Source organism: Micromonas pusilla, assembly GCF_000151265.4.
Source record: "Micromonas pusilla CCMP1545 genomic scaffold MICPUCscaffold_7, whole genome shotgun sequence".
NCBI lineage: Eukaryota > Viridiplantae > Chlorophyta > Mamiellophyceae > Mamiellales > Mamiellaceae > Micromonas > Micromonas pusilla.
Window position 1 is genome coordinate 274968 of NW_003315888.1, and position 18655 is coordinate 293622.

The 18655-nt window shown below is 66.9% G+C and overlaps 11 protein-coding genes across 11 annotated transcripts; 7 read left to right on the forward strand and 4 right to left on the reverse strand.

Moving 5' to 3' along the window:
* Window positions 1-169: 169 nt before the first annotated feature.
* MICPUCDRAFT_18392 (uncharacterized protein) lies at window positions 170-667 on the forward strand (the record flags this gene model as incomplete). Its single annotated transcript, XM_003059668.1, has 1 exon — window positions 170-667. A coding segment is annotated over one exon (498 nt), but the record flags the coding sequence as incomplete, so codon positions are not given.
* Window positions 668-2134: 1467 nt separating this feature from the next.
* On the forward strand, window positions 2135-3770 carry MICPUCDRAFT_65339 (uncharacterized protein; the record flags this gene model as incomplete). The annotated part of the gene is made up of 1 exon (XM_003059669.1): window positions 2135-3770. One exon carries the CDS (start codon window positions 2135-2137, stop codon window positions 3599-3601), a length of 1467 nt encoding a protein of 488 aa, XP_003059715.1. The 3' UTR covers window positions 3602-3770.
* A 28-nt stretch (window positions 3771-3798) lies between these two features.
* On the reverse strand, window positions 3799-5288 carry PSBP (photosystem II oxygen-evolving complex 23 kDa protein, chloroplast precursor). Its single transcript, XM_003059958.1, has 3 exons — window positions 5068-5288; window positions 4735-4822; window positions 3799-4426 (listed from the first exon to the last, which is right to left on the reverse strand). The coding sequence occupies exons 1-3, from the start codon at window positions 5239-5241 to the stop codon at window positions 3912-3914; spliced, it is 777 nt and encodes a 258-aa protein (XP_003060004.1). The 5' UTR covers window positions 5242-5288; the 3' UTR covers window positions 3799-3911.
* Window positions 5289-5753: 465 nt separating this feature from the next.
* MICPUCDRAFT_6982 (uncharacterized protein) lies at window positions 5754-6296 on the forward strand (the record flags this gene model as incomplete). Its single annotated transcript, XM_003059670.1, has 2 exons — window positions 5754-5910; window positions 5977-6296. Coding segments are annotated over 2 exons (477 nt in total), but the record flags the coding sequence as incomplete, so codon positions are not given.
* Window positions 6297-6419: 123 nt separating this feature from the next.
* MICPUCDRAFT_18652 (uncharacterized protein) lies at window positions 6420-6899 on the reverse strand (the record flags this gene model as incomplete). The annotated part of the gene is made up of 1 exon (XM_003059959.1): window positions 6420-6899. The coding sequence occupies one exon, from the start codon at window positions 6897-6899 to the stop codon at window positions 6420-6422; it is 480 nt and encodes a 159-aa protein (XP_003060005.1).
* Window positions 6900-7428: 529 nt separating this feature from the next.
* MICPUCDRAFT_59305 (uncharacterized protein) lies at window positions 7429-10122 on the forward strand (the record flags this gene model as incomplete). The annotated part of the gene is made up of 1 exon (XM_003059671.1): window positions 7429-10122. One exon carries the CDS (start codon window positions 7429-7431, stop codon window positions 10120-10122), a length of 2694 nt encoding a protein of 897 aa, XP_003059717.1.
* Window positions 10123-10230: 108 nt separating this feature from the next.
* Window positions 10231-11541, forward strand: MICPUCDRAFT_18430 (uncharacterized protein; the record flags this gene model as incomplete). Its single annotated transcript, XM_003059672.1, has 1 exon — window positions 10231-11541. A coding segment is annotated over one exon (1311 nt), but the record flags the coding sequence as incomplete, so codon positions are not given.
* Window positions 11542-11684: 143 nt separating this feature from the next.
* Window positions 11685-12446, reverse strand: MICPUCDRAFT_40497 (uncharacterized protein; the record flags this gene model as incomplete). The annotated part of the gene is made up of 2 exons (XM_003059960.1): window positions 11685-12203; window positions 12357-12446. 2 exons carry the CDS (start codon window positions 12444-12446, stop codon window positions 11685-11687), a joined length of 609 nt encoding a protein of 202 aa, XP_003060006.1.
* A 161-nt stretch (window positions 12447-12607) lies between these two features.
* Window positions 12608-13721, forward strand: MICPUCDRAFT_34174 (uncharacterized protein). Its single transcript, XM_003059673.1, has one exon. It carries the CDS (start codon window positions 12633-12635, stop codon window positions 13689-13691), a length of 1059 nt encoding a protein of 352 aa, XP_003059719.1. The 5' UTR covers window positions 12608-12632; the 3' UTR covers window positions 13692-13721.
* A 157-nt stretch (window positions 13722-13878) lies between these two features.
* MICPUCDRAFT_59309 (uncharacterized protein) lies at window positions 13879-14580 on the forward strand (the record flags this gene model as incomplete). Its single annotated transcript, XM_003059674.1, has 1 exon — window positions 13879-14580. One exon carries the CDS (start codon window positions 13879-13881, stop codon window positions 14578-14580), a length of 702 nt encoding a protein of 233 aa, XP_003059720.1.
* MICPUCDRAFT_59310 (uncharacterized protein) lies at window positions 14580-18547 on the reverse strand (the record flags this gene model as incomplete). Its single annotated transcript, XM_003059961.1, has 1 exon — window positions 14580-18547. One exon carries the CDS (start codon window positions 18545-18547, stop codon window positions 14729-14731), a length of 3819 nt encoding a protein of 1272 aa, XP_003060007.1. The 3' UTR covers window positions 14580-14728.
* Between the last annotated feature and the right edge of the window lie 108 nt (window positions 18548-18655).

Consider the following 18655-nt stretch of genomic DNA (forward strand, 5'->3'; position numbering starts at 1 on the left):
CACACTCGACGCGCGCGACGAGCGTTAACGCCGCTCGAAAGCGCGCGCGCGCGTTCTGCCCACGCATAACTACGACTTGCGCGTTGGCATTTTCGACCGCGCGCGCGTTCACGTCGCGTCCTCCGCTCCCCGGCGCGAATCGCGTCTGAAAAACGCTTTTCCCGAAACGATGCCGCGCGCGCGCGCGGTCCCCCGCCGCGCGTGGCTCCTCGCGCTCCTCGCGCTCCTCGCCGCGCCGCCGTGCGACGCGCACTCGCGAATCTTCCAAATCACGAGACCGAACGCGGACCACTCCTCCCTCGAGGTCGTGGAAGACGGGCTCCGCAGGCTCGAACAGCTGGGGGACCGACGCGTCTCGCTCGTGTCCGTCGTCGGCGGCTTCCACACCGGAAAGTCCTTCCTGTGCAACGTCCTGAACGCCTCCACGTCCGGGTTCGAGCTCGGGCCGACGCACGAGTCCACGACGATGGGCCTGTGGCTCGGGGAGACGGGCATGATCTCCGAGGTGGACGGCAGCGAGATACTCCTCGTGGATACGGAGGGCTTCAGCGCGGCGGGCGTGGCGGAGGCGTACGACGCGCAAGTCTTCGCGCTCGCGACGTTGCTCTCCTCACATCTGCTGTACAACTCCGTGAAGCTGATCACCGCCGCGGAGGTGGAGTACCTCGAGATCCTCGCTCGGCGCGCACGGCTGTGGTCCCTTCGCGCGGACCTTGAGGACGAACGCCGCGAGGACGAGCGCGAGGACGACGACGCGTCCGAGGCCGAGGCCGAGTCTGAGGCCGAGTCGCCGCCGCCGCCGCCGCCGACGACGACGATTCCCCCGCCGACGTTTCCCCCGCTCACGTGGGTCGTCGAGGACTTCTTCCAGGACCTCGGCGACACGACCCCGACGGAGTGGCTCCTGTCGTTCGTCGGCGACGGAGGCGTCGACGACGCCGGCGCGATGACCCAGCCTCCAGGACGACGACCGCTCGTGGACGGGAACTACACGCTCGCGCGGCTCTTCGGCGGCGGCGACGACGTCGACGCCGCCGCCGCCGCGCCGCGTCGCGTGAACGCGCACACGCTCTTCCTTCCCGCGTCCTCGCGGATCGCGCTTCGAAGCTTACACACCGTGCCGTACGCGGAGCTCGAGCCGGAGTTCCTCGAACAGGTCGACGCGCTGCGCGAAGACGTGCTGCGGAACGCGGAGGCGAAGCTCCCCCCTCGCGCGCTCGCGGCGTTGCTCCGCGCGCTCGTGAAGTCCGTGAACGCCGGGAACTTCCCGTCGCTTCCGACGCTGTGGTCGTCCTGGGAGGGACAGCTCCTGTCGCAAGCGCGCGACGCCGCGGTCGACCTCTACGTCGCCGCCGCGGAGGTCGCGCTGCGGGGCGACGTCGGCGCGGCGGCGTCGCCGCCGCCGCCGCCGCTCGCCCCGGAGGCGTTTCGATCGAGGCTCGCGAAAGCGAAGGACGACGCGGAGGACTTATTCAAAGCGAGCCTCTTCGGGCTCGAGCCGCTATGGCGATCGCCCCTCGAGTCCCTGCGACGCGAGCTCACCCTCAGGGAAGCGAAGGACGTCGAGATCAACGACGCGGCGGTCGAGCGCCAGCTGGACGCCGCGGTCGCGGACGCGTTCGAGGCGGTGGAATCCGAGATCGACGCCATCGTCGTCCCGCAGCCTCCCGCGGAGCTGAAGCGCATCGCGAGCGCGCGCGTCGGCGAGGTGGAGAAACAACTCGCGATGCGCATCGCGATGTACGCGAAGAGCGCGAACGGCGCGCACGCTCGAACGATGCAGCGGTTCCGATCGTTCTCCGCCGTTCGCGTCGTCGCGGCGAGGGTCAAGAACGATGACGCGGAGGCGGAGATCCTCGCCGCCGCGGACGCGGCGTCGAAGCGCAGGTACGACCTGGACATGACCGCGTCGACGATCCGCGCGAGCGCGGATAAGGCGACGACGCGCGTCGCGAGCGTCGACGGCCCCGGGGCGCTTCCGATGGCCGCTCTGGACATCCGGTCGTTGCACGCGGCGGCGAAACGCGCCGGCTTAGACGCGTTCGACGACGCCGTCCTCGGTCGACGCGAGGACGGCGACGACGCGCCCACGGCGTCCCCGACGGCGTGGCTGCTGAAATCGCCCAACGCGGCGATGCATCGATCCCACGCGGAGCGCGAGCTCGAGATTCGCGGGCACGAGTGGACGCGTCGGAACGAAGCCGCCGCCGCGAAGCTCGCGTCCGACGCGCTAGAGCACGCGACGAACGCGGTGGAGGCGGAGACGGACCGCCTGCCGCTCCCGGACCTCGCGGCGTCGCTTCGAGAGAAGATCGAGCGCATCGCGCGTCGACACGTGGACGAGTTTAACGCGAAGACGTCGCCCGTGGCGGACACCGCGGCGGCGCAGGACGCGTTGATCGAGCTGAAAAAGACAAACGCGGAGAGGCTCGCGTCGTCGCTGGAGCAGAACGCGCGTCAGTGGCACAAAGCGCTGGCTCCCGTGAGCGAGGCCGCGCTCGAGACGCTGAACTTCGACAGGACGTGCGTCCGCGCGATTCGGGCGGCGTGGAGCGTGACGGACGCGAAACTGAACGCGGACGCGGTGCGAAGGTGCGCGCGCGAAATCATCCCGTGGGCGTTGAAGCGCGACGCCGCGAACGCGTGGATCGACGCGTTCGAGCACCGCCGAGCGGAGATCATCGCGGAGCACTCGCGATCGAGCCTCCTTCGAAAGCGCCCGAGGAACGTGATGATCGTGAACATGACGAGCGCGACCGTGCGGGAGGTCGCGAAGGTGTTCGTGAACGACGACGTGTCCGAGAGACTCGCCGCCGCGCGCGTGAAGTTTCGATGCGTCCTTCTCACGACGCTCTGCGTCGTCGTCGCGTCCGCGTGGCTGCACGTGACGTCGAAACCGCGCCATCGCCGCGTCGACGTCAGCGATAACGATGTCACGGACGAAGACGTCGACGACGCGTTCGTTCCCGACGTCGACGCGGACGCGCCGGGGAGTGATCGCGCGTGGGTCACGATCGACCGCGAAGAAGCGGCGGCGGCAGAGGCGGCGGCGGCGGCGGCGGCGGACGCGGAACGCGTCGTCGCCGCGGACGCGGACATCACGCCGCCTCGGGCGAAGACGCCGACGCCACCGCATCTCGTCGATCTCACCGGCGGGGACGCGAACCTGCCGAACCCGGTCGTGTTCAACGCGACGCAGCCGCTGCCGGACGAGGACGCCGGCGAGGAGCGCTTCGACCTCGTGGACGGAACCGAATCCGACTCCCCCGGGTGGGCGGAAATCTCCCCGCCGCGGTCGCCCACGCCGCCGCCGCCGCTGCAGATGACCGTATCTGATATCATGAGGGAGATCAACCGCGTGCGAGACGGCGACGCGGACGCGATGGCGCGCGTGCTCGCCTTCCACGTCCACCCCGACGTCCGACACCTCGTCTCCGCCGCCGAGACGCACTCGATGGGCGGCGCCGACGCGCGGACGGTCGCGGAGTGGCACGTTCGGGTCCTCGGGTACGTGCGGCTTCGCACGGACGACGACGAGGAGGCGTGGCTGCGCGCGCCGTACGTCACGAGCGTGCTGCGGCGGTACGCGGACAGGGTGTGAGCGAGCGAAGAGGAGACGCGACGAGCAAGAATGTTTTTTTTTGGAGGCGCGAACGAACGAACACGGAGGAGTGTACGAGTACCCCGCACGACGGACGAATTTGTTTTCCCGTAGAGCGCTTCTAGCGCGAGATGTAATACGAGCGCACGACGACGTCACGCTCGCGAGGAAAATGAAGGACGCGAACGCGCGATGTTCAAATCGAATCCTGATATCCTTTCAGAAAAGCCACGCCGCGTCTCCTAAAATGTTCTAGTCCCGCACTACCGCGTTCGGGCCCCCCGAGCGCGGTCGCCAACGCGTGAACCTCTTACGCGACGGTGAAGGAGCTCCAGGTCTGCTTAAGGTCGCGCTCCTGGCCCTTGAACCAACGCTTGTCACCGGACTGGAGCTTCATGGTGTAGAGGTCGCCGTCGGAGACGGTCGCGGCGATGAGCTGGTGGCGACCGCCCTCGTCACCGTCCGCGGTGCGGGTGAGCACCTCGTAGTAGTAGTACGTCTTGCCCTTGTTGGACTTCGTGAAGACGTCGAGAACCGCGGCGGCGGACACCTTGTTAGCGGCGAAGCCACCCTCGGAGCGGGTCTCGCCAGCGTACACCTGCTGCCCGAGGAGGTACCCGATCTTCTCGAGGTACGCCTCCGGGGAGCCGAAGTCCTCGATCTTGGACTTGCCGCACTTCTTCTCGACCATGACGGAGATGTTCGTCACCGCGTCGAAGTTGTCCTCGAAGTACACGTCCTGGTTCGGGAACGGGCGCTCCTTGGAGGGGTTGTACTTGGACGGGAGCAGGAACGCGTAGCCGTCGCCGGAGTACGGGATGAAGCCTGTGGAGAGGATAAATCGAGTTCGAGACGAGAGCCGTCAGCGTCGTGCGTGGTCCGAGAGGCTCGACGCGCGAGCGGCGAGCGGGCGCGGGCGGCGACGCGACGGGCGCGAAGTCGACGGTTTCGACGACGCGAGGGCGACGACGATCGAGTTCCGTCGCCCTCGCGCGTCGGGACCGGTCGCGAGCGCGCGTCCGCGGGGACGTCGGTCGCGCCGCTGGACGTCGCGATCGTCGCTCGATCGACCGATCGATCCCGTTAACATTCCGACGCTCCGAGAGCGACGCGGACGACGGGTGAAGACGCACCGGAGGTGTTCGTGGTGGCACCCCAGATGTTCGCGGAGTCACCGTACGCGGCGAGGGACGGCTTCGCGACCGCGGCGACGCCGGCAGCCTGTCGATGGAGAGAGGAGAGGGGCGCGACGGTCAGCGAACGAAGTTCGGGATATAATTTACTCGCTCGAGCCACAGCTGGAGGGTTTGTTTTCCGATCGATCGGCACCGTCGCATCCGTCGCGCGGCGACGCGCGAGGGCGATCGACACGCCGCCGCGCGACGGAAACGAGCGCGTCGATGTGCTCACGAGACGCCGCCGGCGAGTTTTCGCGCGAGCGCGCGTCGCGTTCGCCGTAGACGCACCGTGATGACGGACAGGGCCGCGCGGCGAGAGGTCTCGTCCGCGGACGCGAGGGTCACGACAGACGCGCGCTTGGGCGCCGCGGGGGCGACCGCGCGGGCGCGGAGGGACTCGGTCTTGCCGACGAACGCCGGGCGAGCCACGACGGCGGAGGTAGCGGAGGTGATGGCAGCCATTTCGACGGTGAGGGGTGGGTGAGCCTGAGCTTCCGGGTGCTTCAATGACGGTATTCCTCGCGTCTTCGCGCTTACAGAGGAGGAGGAGGAGCGTGGATTTCCGGTCTCGCGCGTTGATTGGCTGAGCGCGAGAGCCGAATTTTCTCGGTGGCAGCTTCGATCCAGATTCTCTCTGTGCACGGTACGACTGTATCGGTCGTTCACCATCCCTGACTGCGTTCCGTACGTGTCGAAGCTCGACAGTGCGATGCTGCTGCTTGTGAGCACCAGACGCTTGCCGCTTGTTCGTTCGATGGTTCGAACCTCCCGCACTGAGCATGAGCGCGGTCGCGGCGGTGTGGTCCCACCGCGCCTCGCGGGCGCTCGCGTCGTCGCTCCTCGCCGTGCGCCGCGCGTCGAACGCGACCGTCGGTCCGAGCGGCGCGTGCGCGTCCTCGACCGCCGCGCTCGCGTCGTCGCTCGCGCCGCGTCGCCGCGATTTCTTCGGCGTGCCGTCGACGTCCGCCGACGACGTCCGCGAGAAGACGTTCTCGTCCACGAAGCTCGTGCCGCACTCGCCCGCGAAGCTGTTCGACGTCGTCGCGGACGTGGACAAGTACGAGGAGTTCGTGCCGTTCTGCGTCGCGTCCAGGGTCTTGCGGCGCGGTCGCGGCGGCGGCGGCGGCTGGGGTGCCAAGGCGTCGTCGCGCGACGCGAACGAAACGAACGCGAGCGCGACGAGATCTTCGTTCGAAGCCGAGCTCGAGATCGGCTTCAAGCTCTTCAACGAGCGGTACCTCAGCGTCGTGACGCTCGAGAAGGGCGCGACGCACGCGGCGGTCACCGCGGAGGCGGTCACGGACGCCCCGGACGCGAGCGGTCTGTTCGAGCGCCTGGACACGAGGTGGAGGTTCGCCCCGGGGTCGCACGACGACGAGTGCGAGGTGCGGTTCGACATCGACTTCAGGGTGGGGTCCGTGATACACGCGCACGCGGTCGGGTTGTTCTTCGAGGAGGTGTCTAAGATGCAGATCGAGGCGTTCGAAGAGCGGTGCGACGAGCTATACGGGCGAGGGGGGGGGGCGCGACGCCGGGAAGGAACCTGGTGACGACAACCAACTGTAGGCACAACATAGCGTATTCGATATCTATCGTAGTTCTAAACGAGCGCGCGCGTCCGTTCCGCGGGTATCATCACGTCACTTCTTCGCGTCCGCGATCGTGTCCGCGTTCTTCGCGCCCCCCGGCACGAACTGTATGTTATACGACCCCGTGTTCTCGTCCTTCTCCGCTTTGAAGTTGTCCACGCTCAGCCCGAAGTTCCCGAGGAGGCTGTTCCCCAAGTCTTTCAACTTCCCCATCATCTCGCCTCTCATCGCCTCTCGCTTCTGCTCCACGATCGGCTTGAGCCGCTCGACCGCAGCCTTGGAGACCACACACGTCCCGTCCTCGAGCTCGTTCGCGCACATCTCGTAGTCCGCCAGCGCGCCTTCGAAGTCTTCGAGGTGCTCGCGCGCGACGCCGCGGCGGTGGTACGCCTTCGCGAACTGGTCGTCCGCGTCGATCGCCGCGGTGCAGTCCGCCGCGGCCTCCTCGTACCTCTCGCGTTTCAACAAGCACGCGGCTCGATTCGCGTAGAACACCGCGCGCTGGCGATCCGGGGCCAAACGCGGCGGCATCTCGTCCGGGAGCTCGTCGTCCTCGGACGGCGGCGGCGGCGCTCGCTTCTCCGGCGGCGGCGGCAAGCGTTCGATCGCGGCCGTGTAGTGCGCCTCCGCGGCGAGGTAGTCCCCGGTCGCGAAGCACGCGTTCCCTCGAAGCTTGTGCGTCTCCGGGTCCGCGTCGTCGAGGGCGTTTAGCTCGTCGATCGTCGGCTTCTTCGGCGCGGAGGACGCCTTGGTCCCGGACGCGGATCTCGAGGACGTGTCGAGCGACGTTCGCGCGAAGAGCATCTCGTCGAGCTTCGCGTCGTCGTGCTCGGGGAAGGACCGCGACGCGCCGTCGTCGCGCGGTCGCGCGTCCGTCATCGGGACGTCGCCCTTATCTTCGGCTATGTGCACCATTCGAGCGGTGGACGACGGAGCCGCGCGCGCTCGGAAGTGGCGTCGTGGTTTATTTTTTGACGCGTTCGAGGCAGCCCGCATTTTGGCGCAATAATTCGGCGCGGGCGGTGAGGTCAGTGCTCGACGCGCGAAGGCGCCGGGGGGCATGGGGAAGCCCGCCCGAACGGAGAAAGGATGGGGGTGGGACGGCCATCACGACGGCGCCACGGAGGAGAACGACCCGTGCATCGACGACGCGACGTTGACGTTCATCAACGACGAGGTCGCCCCGCACCTCAGCGACGCGAAATGCTTCATCGAAGAGCACCCCGCGCGCGGAGGACCCTTCCGCGTGTCTAAACAGGCGTGCCAGGCCGCCGCCGCGGAGCTCGGCGCGGTCGCGGCGACCCTGCGGGCGTGCGACGCGACGACGCCGATGTCCGTCGCGTCCTCGGTCGCGCGCCGCGGCGTGAAAGCGCTCCGCGCGTGGACGGACGCGCCCGGGCACGCGCAGACGCTCGCGATGCTCGGGGACCCGTCCTCGCCGGAGAGCGAGTTCAGAGCGCTCGCGGACGAGGTCAAGATGCGGCTACGCGGCGGCGACGCCGCCGTGGACGCGGTCAGAGAGGCCGCGGAGGCCGCGGGCCGAGGGTGCGCCGCGGAGGCGTGCGAGCGACTGAAGGAGAATTTAAACCCGCCCGCGGCGGCGTGCGCGCGCATGACCATGGACGCGTTACCCTCCAGAGAGCTCGCGATCGCCGCGGAGGCGCTCGAGGCGCTCGTGGGGACCGGGCGCGGGAGAGACGACACGGACGCCGCCGCGGCGTCGCTCGCGAGGGCGCTCGTGCCGACGCTCTTCGCGCCCCTGTTGGGCGCCCCCGGTCGGGTGCCCGAATCCGTCGCCGCCGCCGCCGCCGCGACGGCGGCGACGTGGAGCGAGGGCGAGTGCGTCGTCGTCGCCGCGGGACAGGCGGTGCACGCGCTCGGCGGCGCGGGCGAGGGCGCGGGCGTGTGCACCGCGGCGATCATCGAGCACATCCCCGCGTCGTCGAACATGGCGCATCGCGTCGCGGAGGCGGCGGCGGAGCCGATCACGTTGGAGACGGCGCGCTCGGCGGCGGCGGCGCCGTCGGGGTGGTCGCTGGTCGAGCGCCTGACGCAGTCGCTCATCGCGCACACGAAGAGACACGTGCGCGAGATCGTCGGCGCGGTCGTCGTGGCGGATAAGGATAACAAGCAGGCGGAGTACCGAAGCGACTCCGACTCGGACGACGACGGCGGCGGGAAGATCGACGCCGTCGGCGCCGCCGCGTTCGCCGCCGTCCTCGGCGCGCTCGAGCGCGATACGATGTACATCGCGCTGCAGGCCGTGGACTCGGTCGCCGCGGACGCGCGAGCGCGGTTCACGGTCGCCGCGGAGGGCGCCGCGGAGATTGCCGCGAAGAAGATGCGCGGGTTGCTCACGCCGATCATCACCGCGACGAACCACGGGTGGAAGTTTCGCATCGTCGCGCTGAAGGGCGCGGAGGGGCGCTTGCGCGACCTCGCGTCCGAGGTCAAGAAGGCGACGGAGGCGACCGCGCTGTTGAATCGCCTCGCGCGGGTGGGACGGCCGCCGAGCCCGAGCCCGGAGCGCGCGCCGGCGCCGGCGCCGGCGTTTGACGCCGTAGTCGCGAAGCCGCCGACGAAGAAACGTTCGAGCCTGAAGCAGACGAACCGGTTCCGCGCGGACGCGGGACGAGAAGGCGGCGACGGTGGGGGTGGGCAAGGAGGGATGATGACGCTCGCCGCGGCGATCGCGGACGTGGGCGACGACAAGCCGTACGACGACGGCGACGACATGCACTTCATCAACAACGAGGTCGAATCCGCGGATCCGGAAAAAGTGGGACCGCTCGACGCCGTCGTCGACGCCGGGGACGTCGACCTGAACGCAGTCGCCGCTCGATGGGAGGGCGCGAAGGATGCAAAGAAGGCTGCCGCGTCCGCCGCGGCCGCCGCCGCGGCCGCCGCGGACGCCGTGGATGGGGGAAGGTCGGTAGACGTCGACGAAGTGATCTCAACCGCGGAGCGAGCGAAGGCGGCGGCGATCCGCGCGACGATCGCGTCCGACGCGGCCGCGAAAGCGTCCGACGCCGCGGTGCTCGCGATTCAGACCGCGAGCGCGATCAACGACCTCGTCGGCGTCGGCGCGTCGAGGCTCGGGACGATCAACACCCCGGTCGCGCGGAGACCGACGGAGGGGCTCGACCGACTCGCGTCGGAGGCGGGGAAGCTCGGGAAGACGCCGAGCACGCAGGAAAAGCGCGTCGCGTTCTCAGTCCCCGCGCATCAAGACGCCGGGTCGATGTCCGTCGCCGACGTGGAGAGCGTCGCGGCGTCGATAACGGACCTGTGCGAGTCGTTATCCATCGACCTCCCCCAGAGCGCGGTGCGGCGGTTCAAGGAGGATTTAACGCGGTGCCCGAGGTCCATCGCGCAGGTGTTGTCTCCGCTCGCGCAGAACCTCCCGCACTTGAAGAACATCTTGGACGTCATCCGGACGTCGCCGTTGATATCACCCACGCCGCGCGCGAAGTTGACGACGCAGAGACCGGGGGTGTTGCGCGTGAGCGGCGGCGGCGACGGGACGCCTCGGTCCGCCGCGTTGCCGGCGCCCGCGCGGCTGAGCTTCGGCGACGACACCGCCGGGGAGGGAGGGAGAGGGAGTGGGTTCGAGGTGAAACTCAAGCGGAGTCGCCCGAAGGAGAAGGACGACGAGCGCGCGGAGAGCTCGAAGGAGGCGAAGACGTCGCCTCCGAACGCGGACGCGGCTCGGCGCAACTCCACGCACATACGCTTCGATTCGAGTGACGAGTAGGCGGTCGAGAAAAAGGCGCAGCCTAGCTTAGCGAATTGTTACTCGAGATATCCGACACTTCGACGCGCGCGTGTCGTCGTCGCCCGCGTCGCGCCCGAAGCCGCGACCCTCGCCAAGATGTCCTCCGACGCGGACGATATACTCGTCGACGCCGTGTCCTCCGTGCGCGTCGTCACGCTGAACCGCCCCGATAAGCTGAACGTCCTGAGCGATTCGATGGTCACGCGGCTTTCGGAGCTTTGGGCGGAATGGGACGCGGACAAGGACGTGAAGTGCATCGTCTTGAACGGCGCTGGCGAGCGACCGTGCTTGTGCGCGGGCGGGGACGTCAAGGCTGTGTACGACATGCGCCCGCCGGAGGTTGACCCGAAGCGCCACAAGGCGCCGCCCCTCGCCCTCGAATTCTTCAATCGCGAGTACCAGATGAATCATCAGTTGGCCAACGCGCGAACGCCGCACGTCGCGATCATGGACGGCGTCGTCATGGGCGGCGGCTGCGGCGTGTCCATCCACGGCGCCTTCCGCGTCGCGACCGAACGCACGGTCCTCGCGATGCCGGAGTGCGTCATCGGCTTAGTCCCCGACGTCGGCGCGACGTATTTTCTGTCGAATCTCCCCGGTCGCGTCGGCCACGCGCTCGCGCTGACAGGACGCCGCGTCGGCGGTTACGACGCGAAGAAGCTCGGGTTAGCGACGCACGCGATAGGGTCGAGCGCGGTGGGTAAGATCGTCGAGAGCCTCGCGACGGCGCTGGAGCGGACGTTCAGCGGCGGCGAGACGACTTCCGAGCTCGATCGGAACGCGAAGGACTGGGCGAACAAAGTCGACGAGGAGCTGAGGAAGCTCGAGAAGGAGACGTCGGGGGAGGTGAAGGAGACGCCGAACGATCTGCACCCGCACCTCGCGGTCATCGACCGGTGGTTCGTCTCCGACGACGTCCAGGAGGTGGACCTCACGCTGAACGCCGCCGCGGTCGGCGGCAGACGCGAGAGGGAACGGAAAGTCGCGAAGGAGCTCCTGGAGCTCATGCGCGCGGGGTGCCCGGCGTCGCTGAGGGTGACCGCCGCGATGCTCAAGCGCGTGAGACCGCCAGTGGACATCATGAACGTCAGCGGCGGACCGCCGCCGCCGCTGGACCTCGCGAGGTGCTTGCGAATGGAGTTTCGCGCCGTCGCCGAGTGCATCTCGAGGGACGACTTCTACGAGGGCGTCAGGGCGCGGTTGGTGGACAAGGGCAAGGGCGACCCGCCCGCGTGGAGCCCGGAGTCCGTGGAAGAGGTCGGGCACGAGGACGTGGAGACGTTCTTCGAGCCGGGGAGCAGGGAGGTCGAGGAGGTCATCGCTCGGTTCGAACGCGCCGTGGGGCTCGAGTCCGACGCGGGGGGCGCGGGCGCGGGCGCGGGGTCTTCCCGCCTGTGACCGCCGCGCGCGGCGACCGCGATACGTTAATGAACGCGACTAACGCGACGCGTCGTCTCGTATATCGTCTCTTTATTACATCGCGCGCGCGCGCGAGCCGTCGCCGCGTCGTCGTCATGGCGTCCGGCGACGCGGCGGCGCGCTCACGCCGCCGCGGGTCCCCCCGCCGTCGCCGGCGCCATCCCGGACCCGGCCGGGAACGTCGGCGCGCGGTTCACCCACTCCTGGACGCTCTCGTTCACCCCCCTGAGCTCCGCCGCGCCCGTCCTGAGATCGTTCGCCATCTTCTTCGCCGCCGCGCTCTTCTCGTGCAGGTTCTTCTTCGCCGCGGCGGCGGCGGCTTCGGCCTCGACCATCTTCGCTCGCAACTTGTCCGCCTCCTTGCGCTTCAGATCCGCCCGGAGCGCGCGCATGACCGCGTCCGGCGGCCGCGTCAGCGGCGCGACGCTGCCGTTCGCGGCGCTCGCGCCAAACCCCATGATACCCCTCGCCTCGCACGCCTGGTCGACCGCGTTCAGCCGCGGCACGAGCGCTTCCTCTTTCAAGATGGATTCGAACTCGTCCAGGCTGAACGTCGAGATGCCCTGAAGGAGCTGGCAGTACAGGTCGTACAGCGGCTCGTGCATCTCCGCGTCCACGCCGCTTAAGGCGGCGGAGAACTCCTGTGATGATTCGCGCGTCGCGTGGGGGGGGCGGGAGGTCAGATGGGGTCCGTGCGGGGCAGCGGGTCGGGGCGGATTTCGTCCCCCTCGATTCGCCGAGTTTTTTTTCTCGCGACGCGCGCGGGGACGACGAGCGTCGCGCGAGACGCGCACCTGCATCGACTGCGGCTCGAGCGACGCATCGAGCGCGTCCTCGAACGTGTTCCTGAGCTCGCGCACGCGCTTCCCCTCGAAGAAGTCCATCGCGCCGGCCGCGTGCGTCGCGATATGAAATCTGACGGGGGCAGCTGTCGCGGCTTCGGCTAGAAATCGGGGGTCGCGCGCGGCCGCGGCCGGGCGCGGGCCCGCCGCGCGCCCGCGTATTTTTCTCATCATCAGTGCCTCGTCCTCACTTCGAAGGGGCGCGGGGCGAAGCGCGCGCGCGTCGCGATGCCGGACGCCAAGAAACCCGATGACCCGAAATCGGTGTGGCAAGACCGCGAGATCAGGTTCGACATGGCCGTGAAGGGCCTCGCGCTGAGGAAGGGCGAGTTCGAGATCGACCACCTCGAGGGCGTCGAGGACACGAAGGGCAACAACGGCGAGCGCGGGACGCTCGTGGTGACGAATCTGCGCGTGATTTGGTTCAGCAAGCGGTCGCGGCGGACGAACCTCAGCATCGGATACAACTCCGTGTCAAACATCTCGATGAAGACGGCGTCGTCGCGATTGCGCGGGAAGACGCAGTCGCTGTACGTCATGACGCGGTTCCAAGGGAGCAAGTTCGAGTTCATCTTCACGAACCTCGACGACAACTCCCCGCGGCTGTTCACGACCGTGCAGGCCGTGTACAGGGCGTACGACACGTCGAGGCTGTACCGCGATTTGAAACTGCGAGGCGCGATCATCGCGGACAAAGAGCTGAAGCTGCTCCCGAAAGAAGAGACGTACAACCGGATATCCGGCGTGTGGAACCTGAGCAGCGAGCAGGGCAACCTCGGGACGTTCTTCGTGACCAACGTTCGAGTGGTGTGGCACGCGAACATGGCGGAAAACTTCAACGTGTCGATCCCGTACGTGCAGATGAAGTCCGTGACGGTGCGAGACAGTAAATTCGGCCGCGCGCTCGTGATTCACACGACGTCGCGGAGCGGCGGGTACGTGTTAGGGTTCCGCGTGGACCCGGCGGAGAAGCTGGACGAGATCTACAAAGAAGTCGACGCGCTGTTTAAAGTCTTCAGCGTGAACCCGGTGTTCGGCGTGGATTTCAAAGTGGAAGACGCGTCCGAGTCCCTGCGCAACGTGACGAAACACCGGGAGAGCGACGACGTGGAGATCATAGGCGAAGGCGGCGAGTCCGATCCGTTGGCGGCGTACTACGCCGAGGGCGGGAAAGACGTCGGGAGAGAAAACGATCCGAATAACATCGTTTACTGCCCGCGTCTCGGGATGGCGGTGCAGCGGATGCCGGAGGGGGTGACGACGGAGATGTTGTGGAACATATTGTAGTAGTTTATGAAGTTAGTTAGCGAACTGCCGAATACCCTTCCTTCACGGGACGCGCGGCGCGCCGGGGAAACCTTCCACACCTTTCCAACACATCCAAACGTCGATCAACAGCTCGTCGCGTTTAAGAAACGTCGCGAAGGATCCGTCCGCGCGTCACAACGACGGTCGCTCGCGGAGAACGAAGAAGATGTCGGAGGAGATCAAGGACGACTTCGACGCGTTCGACGACGAGCCGACGTCGGACGTGAAGCTTACGCCCCGGTCGCTGCTCGCGGTCGTCCGCGCCGCGGAGGAGGGAACGCCGACGGAGAGCCTCGCGGACGCGGTCGCGAAGTTGAAGACCGACGTCGCCACGCTCGAGGCCGAGGCCAAGGCCGCGATCGAGGAGGACGGCGACGGCGCGACGCCGGCCGCGAAGGCGCCGCCCGCCGCGAAGGAGGCGCCGTCCAAGAGTTTAGGGCTGAGCGCGGAGGGCGAGGTCCAGGCCATCGGCGTCGCCATGGATCTCTCGTCGATCCTGTACGGGTACCAGACTCGAACCGCGCGCGTGTTCTACAACGCCGAGAGCGCGTCCGCGTCGAAGACCGCGGCGGAGATCCGCGATCAGCTCGACGACGCGACGATGGGTCTGAAGCGCATCAACGTGGAGATGATCGGCACGCTGTCCGCGGACGCGTCCGCGGTGTTCGAAACCTTGAGAGACGCCAAGCCGGAGCCGGGGGGCGCCGTCGTCCTCGTGGACGACGACCCCGAGCGCATCGCATGGGTCACCGCGCGCGTGGGGTTAGACGGGGTGGAGGCGAGCGCGTTCAAGCACGCGACCGGGGCCGTGTGCGAGTACGACGAGAACGGGTCGTTCGCGCGATCGAGGATCGTGTCGCACGAGTAAACGACCGCGCGATCGCGCTCTGTTCTGCAACTAAAAAAAATCGCTCGCGTTCGTTCGTTCGCGCGTCGCGCGACTGCTCTCACTGAAGCGGCACGGTGATCCACCCCGTCGTGCTCTGCTCGCTCTCTACGATATTCACGTCCACCCTCTACGTCACGCGCTCGTGCACGCCCATCCCCGCCGGCCCGCCGACGTCCAGCCCGCACAGCAGCGTCGTCATGGGCCCCTCGAGCAGCGCTCTGTACGGCGCCACCGCCGCCGGCGTCGCGGCGGCGCCGCCGAGCCTCGTCGCGGCCCAGAACGCGACCGCGGCTCGCAGATGCGGGCTCTCCGCGAGGAGCGCGCGCGAGGGGACGCCGCACGCGTCCTCGAGCGCGATGTCCAGGGCGGTGTACGTCATCTTGTACGCTTTATCTCCGGTGACGTGGCCGTTGACGTTGTAATCGAACATCAACGACTTATTAATCTCGAACGAACTGTCTTCTATTTTGTCCTCCTCCGGGTCGCGGACGCAGTTCAGTAGCTTGCCGCCATCGTGATGTTCTGCAAAAAACATGGCGGCGCAGCGCCTCCCGGGAGCAGGGAGAATCGGCGTCGGAAGAATCGGTTCCTTCGGCGACGCGTCATGCTTTGGAAAGTACACGACGGGGTCGTAACTCTCGTCGGAGTGGTCGGAGAGGTCTCGCCCCCTCGGATTGTGCAGACTACCCTTGCAGGACGCCGCGACGTACACCGCGAGCCTCGCGGAGCACCAGCTCTGCAACGACGCGGCCTCTAAGACGTGCGATAGCGCGATCAAGTGCGGCAGGTATTTCAGCTCCAAGCCGTCGTGCCGGAGCCCGTCCTCGACCGTCACGAGCTCGTTCGGTCGGCGTTCGGTGTACAGCCAAATCATCGCGATTCCGAAGATCTCCCGCAGCGTCTTCGCGTCCTCGGGCAACCCTGCCGCGTGCGGGAGCGGTATCGGCTCGAGCTGTTTCGCTCGCGCGGCGGAGCTGAACGTGGAAGCTTCCGCGGCGGCGTCCATGTCGCGCAGGACGTCCGTCAGGAACGGACTGTGCTTCTCGATGATCGACCGGTGCACGTAAAACGGCCTACCGCCGACGAGAATAGACACCGTCCGCCCGTCGTTGGTGTTCACGTTCACGTCCTTGCGCGTGAACATCGGCCGCGGCGACAGCATGTCCGTCTTCTTCTCGTCTGCCATCGCCCTACGGATTTGCACATCCAAGAACTCCTCGATGTACTCCCCGTCGAGCTCTTTCGATAAAAGAATGTCAGCGTTGTCCTCCATCAGCGTTGTCCTGAACTCGCTGTCCTCCTTCATCGCGTCGTGTAATCGCGCGAGAAGCGTCTCTTTGTTCCCTGTCGTGGATTTTCCGTACTTTTTCAGGTCCTTCTTGATCTCCGCGACGGTCTGCTGCTTCGCGGCCATCCAACACTTCACCTTAAATCTGCGTCTGGGTCGTGTTTTATTCCTTTCCTCCCTTTCCCGTGAACTTGATTGATCCGTGTCCCCGCGCTTGCGTTTCCGCCCGCTGAGCTTCGTCCATCTCAGCTCCGCATTCGTCACGGTCGTGACGTTCGTGTCCACGGTGGCCATCCCATTTTCCGGAGTGCACTGCGGCGGCATCGTCGTCGCGTCGAGCCATGCCTCGCGCATCCTTCCTTCCAGGGTCACCCGCCGCTCGACGCTCGAATCGTTCCACAGGCGGTGAAACAATGCGCACGTCGCCCTCGCAGCCTCTCGTCCGATCGACGGCGGCATCGCGACGTCGTGAACGAATGTCCTTCCGTATTCGCCATGAAGCGAATACGTCGGGTCCGTCGCCGCGGCGTCGCGTTCGCACGCGTCGACCTCGTCGAAGTCTGGGGTGAAATTTCTGCGGTCGAACGGAGCCGCCGCGAGCGCCGCGGCGTGGTCCCACGCGCGTCGAACCATGACGTGCACGCTCGACGACGCGTTCAAGACACCGCACACGGGCATCGTCGTGGTGTCGCCGTGCACCCACCCCGGGCCCTCAACGAGATCCCCTCCCCCGATCGTCCGCGCGGCGTTCTCGAGGACGGTCTCTTGATGTTCCCAGTCCTCGTCGTCCAGCCCGAGCGCCGCCGCCGCGGTCGGCCACCGGACGTTCAAGTGCGTCTTTTCCATCCCTTCCCCCCACCTGCGTCCGATGGGATGCATTCTCACGCACGGGGCGTATCGCGCGACCTCTGAGACGCCGTCCTCGGACGCGAGTCTCGCGAGCGCGATGCCGGACCATATCCTATCGTCCGCGCTTCGAATCGACCTCGTCGGGTTTCGCAGACTCGACACGAGCGAGAAGCTCTCCTCGAACGTCCTGACGACTTTTGAGCGCAAGTCCCCGACCTTGATCTGTTGCGAGATGCAGAACCCGAGCTCGTGTTCGAGCTTCACTAGAAGGCCTGGGTGATGCACCCTATCTCGTCGGGGATGGTACTTTTTTTTCTCCTCGCCGAAGAAATTGATCATCGTGCTCAGCTCGAAAGGTTTATTTTTTTCCGTCAAGCCGACGTGCTCGGCTAACCTCATCGCCTCGTAGCTGATTCGCTCGAGCGTCGTTTCGATCTCGTCGATCGCGTCGCAGTACTTTGCATACTCATGCCCAGTACTTCCGCCCATGACGCGCATGACTTCCATGACGCGATCGCGAACGAGCGTGAGAAACTCGAAACGAATCGTGAGGTGACGGATCCGACGCGCGGCTTGCTTTTTGAACTTCCCCTCTTCGATCCCGCCGTTGTCGTACCCGCCGAGGAGAAACGGAAGCAAACGCGCGAGCGTCTCCGGGCGCGACTGTATGAGGGCGATCTCGTACACGCCAACCTCTTGTTCGCTGCGCGCGAACTCGGGCTTCGCCGTGAAGATCGCCTCTATCGTCCGTCGTATGAACGGAGCCTCGTTCTCCTCGATCAGCGGATTCTTCATGATGTCGAAATGCGCGAGCATCCCGATGAACGCGTGAGGATCGAGCCACAGCGACGTCGCGACCGCGCTCTGCGCGGTCTCCGCGATCTCTTCTAGGATCTCCGTCGCGAGCTCCGCGTTCTGCGCGTCTTTGTTCGAAAGGAACTGCATCAGCGCGGGTAACGCGCCGGCTTCGATGCACGCGGCCCAGCCGAACCCGCAGTGCACGATGGAGCGAATCGCGTCCAAGCAATGCGACGCGGCGATGACCCAGTAGTCGTACTTCGCCTCGTGCGGCGGCTTATGCGGCGGCGTGGTCCATTGGTACTTCGCATCACGCGGTGGCTTCTGATTTGAGCTAGATTTCCGATTCGGGACGATCCTTTTCGTGTTCTTTTTGCACGTCCTCGCGCTCAAGACCGCTCGCACCACGCGCCCCGACACCGGGCTCGACTCCTCGTCGCGATCCGGGGTCCACGCCGTGATGCGGCTCAAGAACGCGTCCTCGTCGTCGAGCGGCGCGATCGGCGGGAGCTTCGGGGGCTTGTAATTCAACACGGACACGAGCACGGGGAGCGCGTTGAACGCCACGCACTGATGCGCCGCGCCCTTGTGACAGCTCACGAGGTTACACAACGTCTGCGCGGCGTTCGTAACGCACTCGCTGGACCGCGGGTCCCCCTTGCGTATGAGCTCGATCAGAAGCGGCACCGCGCCCGCGCGAAACATCGCCTTACACCCGGGCGTCTCCCTCTCCGCGCGCAAGTCGTGCTGCTCCTCGCTGATCCACGAGAGCGCTTCCGCGGCGCCCTCCGCGTGGCGAGACCACGGCCCGCACCGAAGCAGCGCGACGAGCGGCGGTACGACCCCGGCGTCGATGCACCGCAGACGCATCTTCATGCACCGCAGACGCATCTTCATGAGGTCCCGTTGAGAGACGTGATGGCCGTCGACGCTGTCGAACTCGCACGAGCACATCGCGGCGATCGCGCGCGCAGCCTCGACCGCGACGGTATCCACGCCGTCGACGCCCATGTTCATCAGCCTCGCGCCGGGGAGCACGGTGTGTCTCAGGGCCGTTCCATACAAGCGAACGTCGGGGTGGAGTTCAAAGGCGTCAGGTGGAGTTGAAAGGCGTCGAGG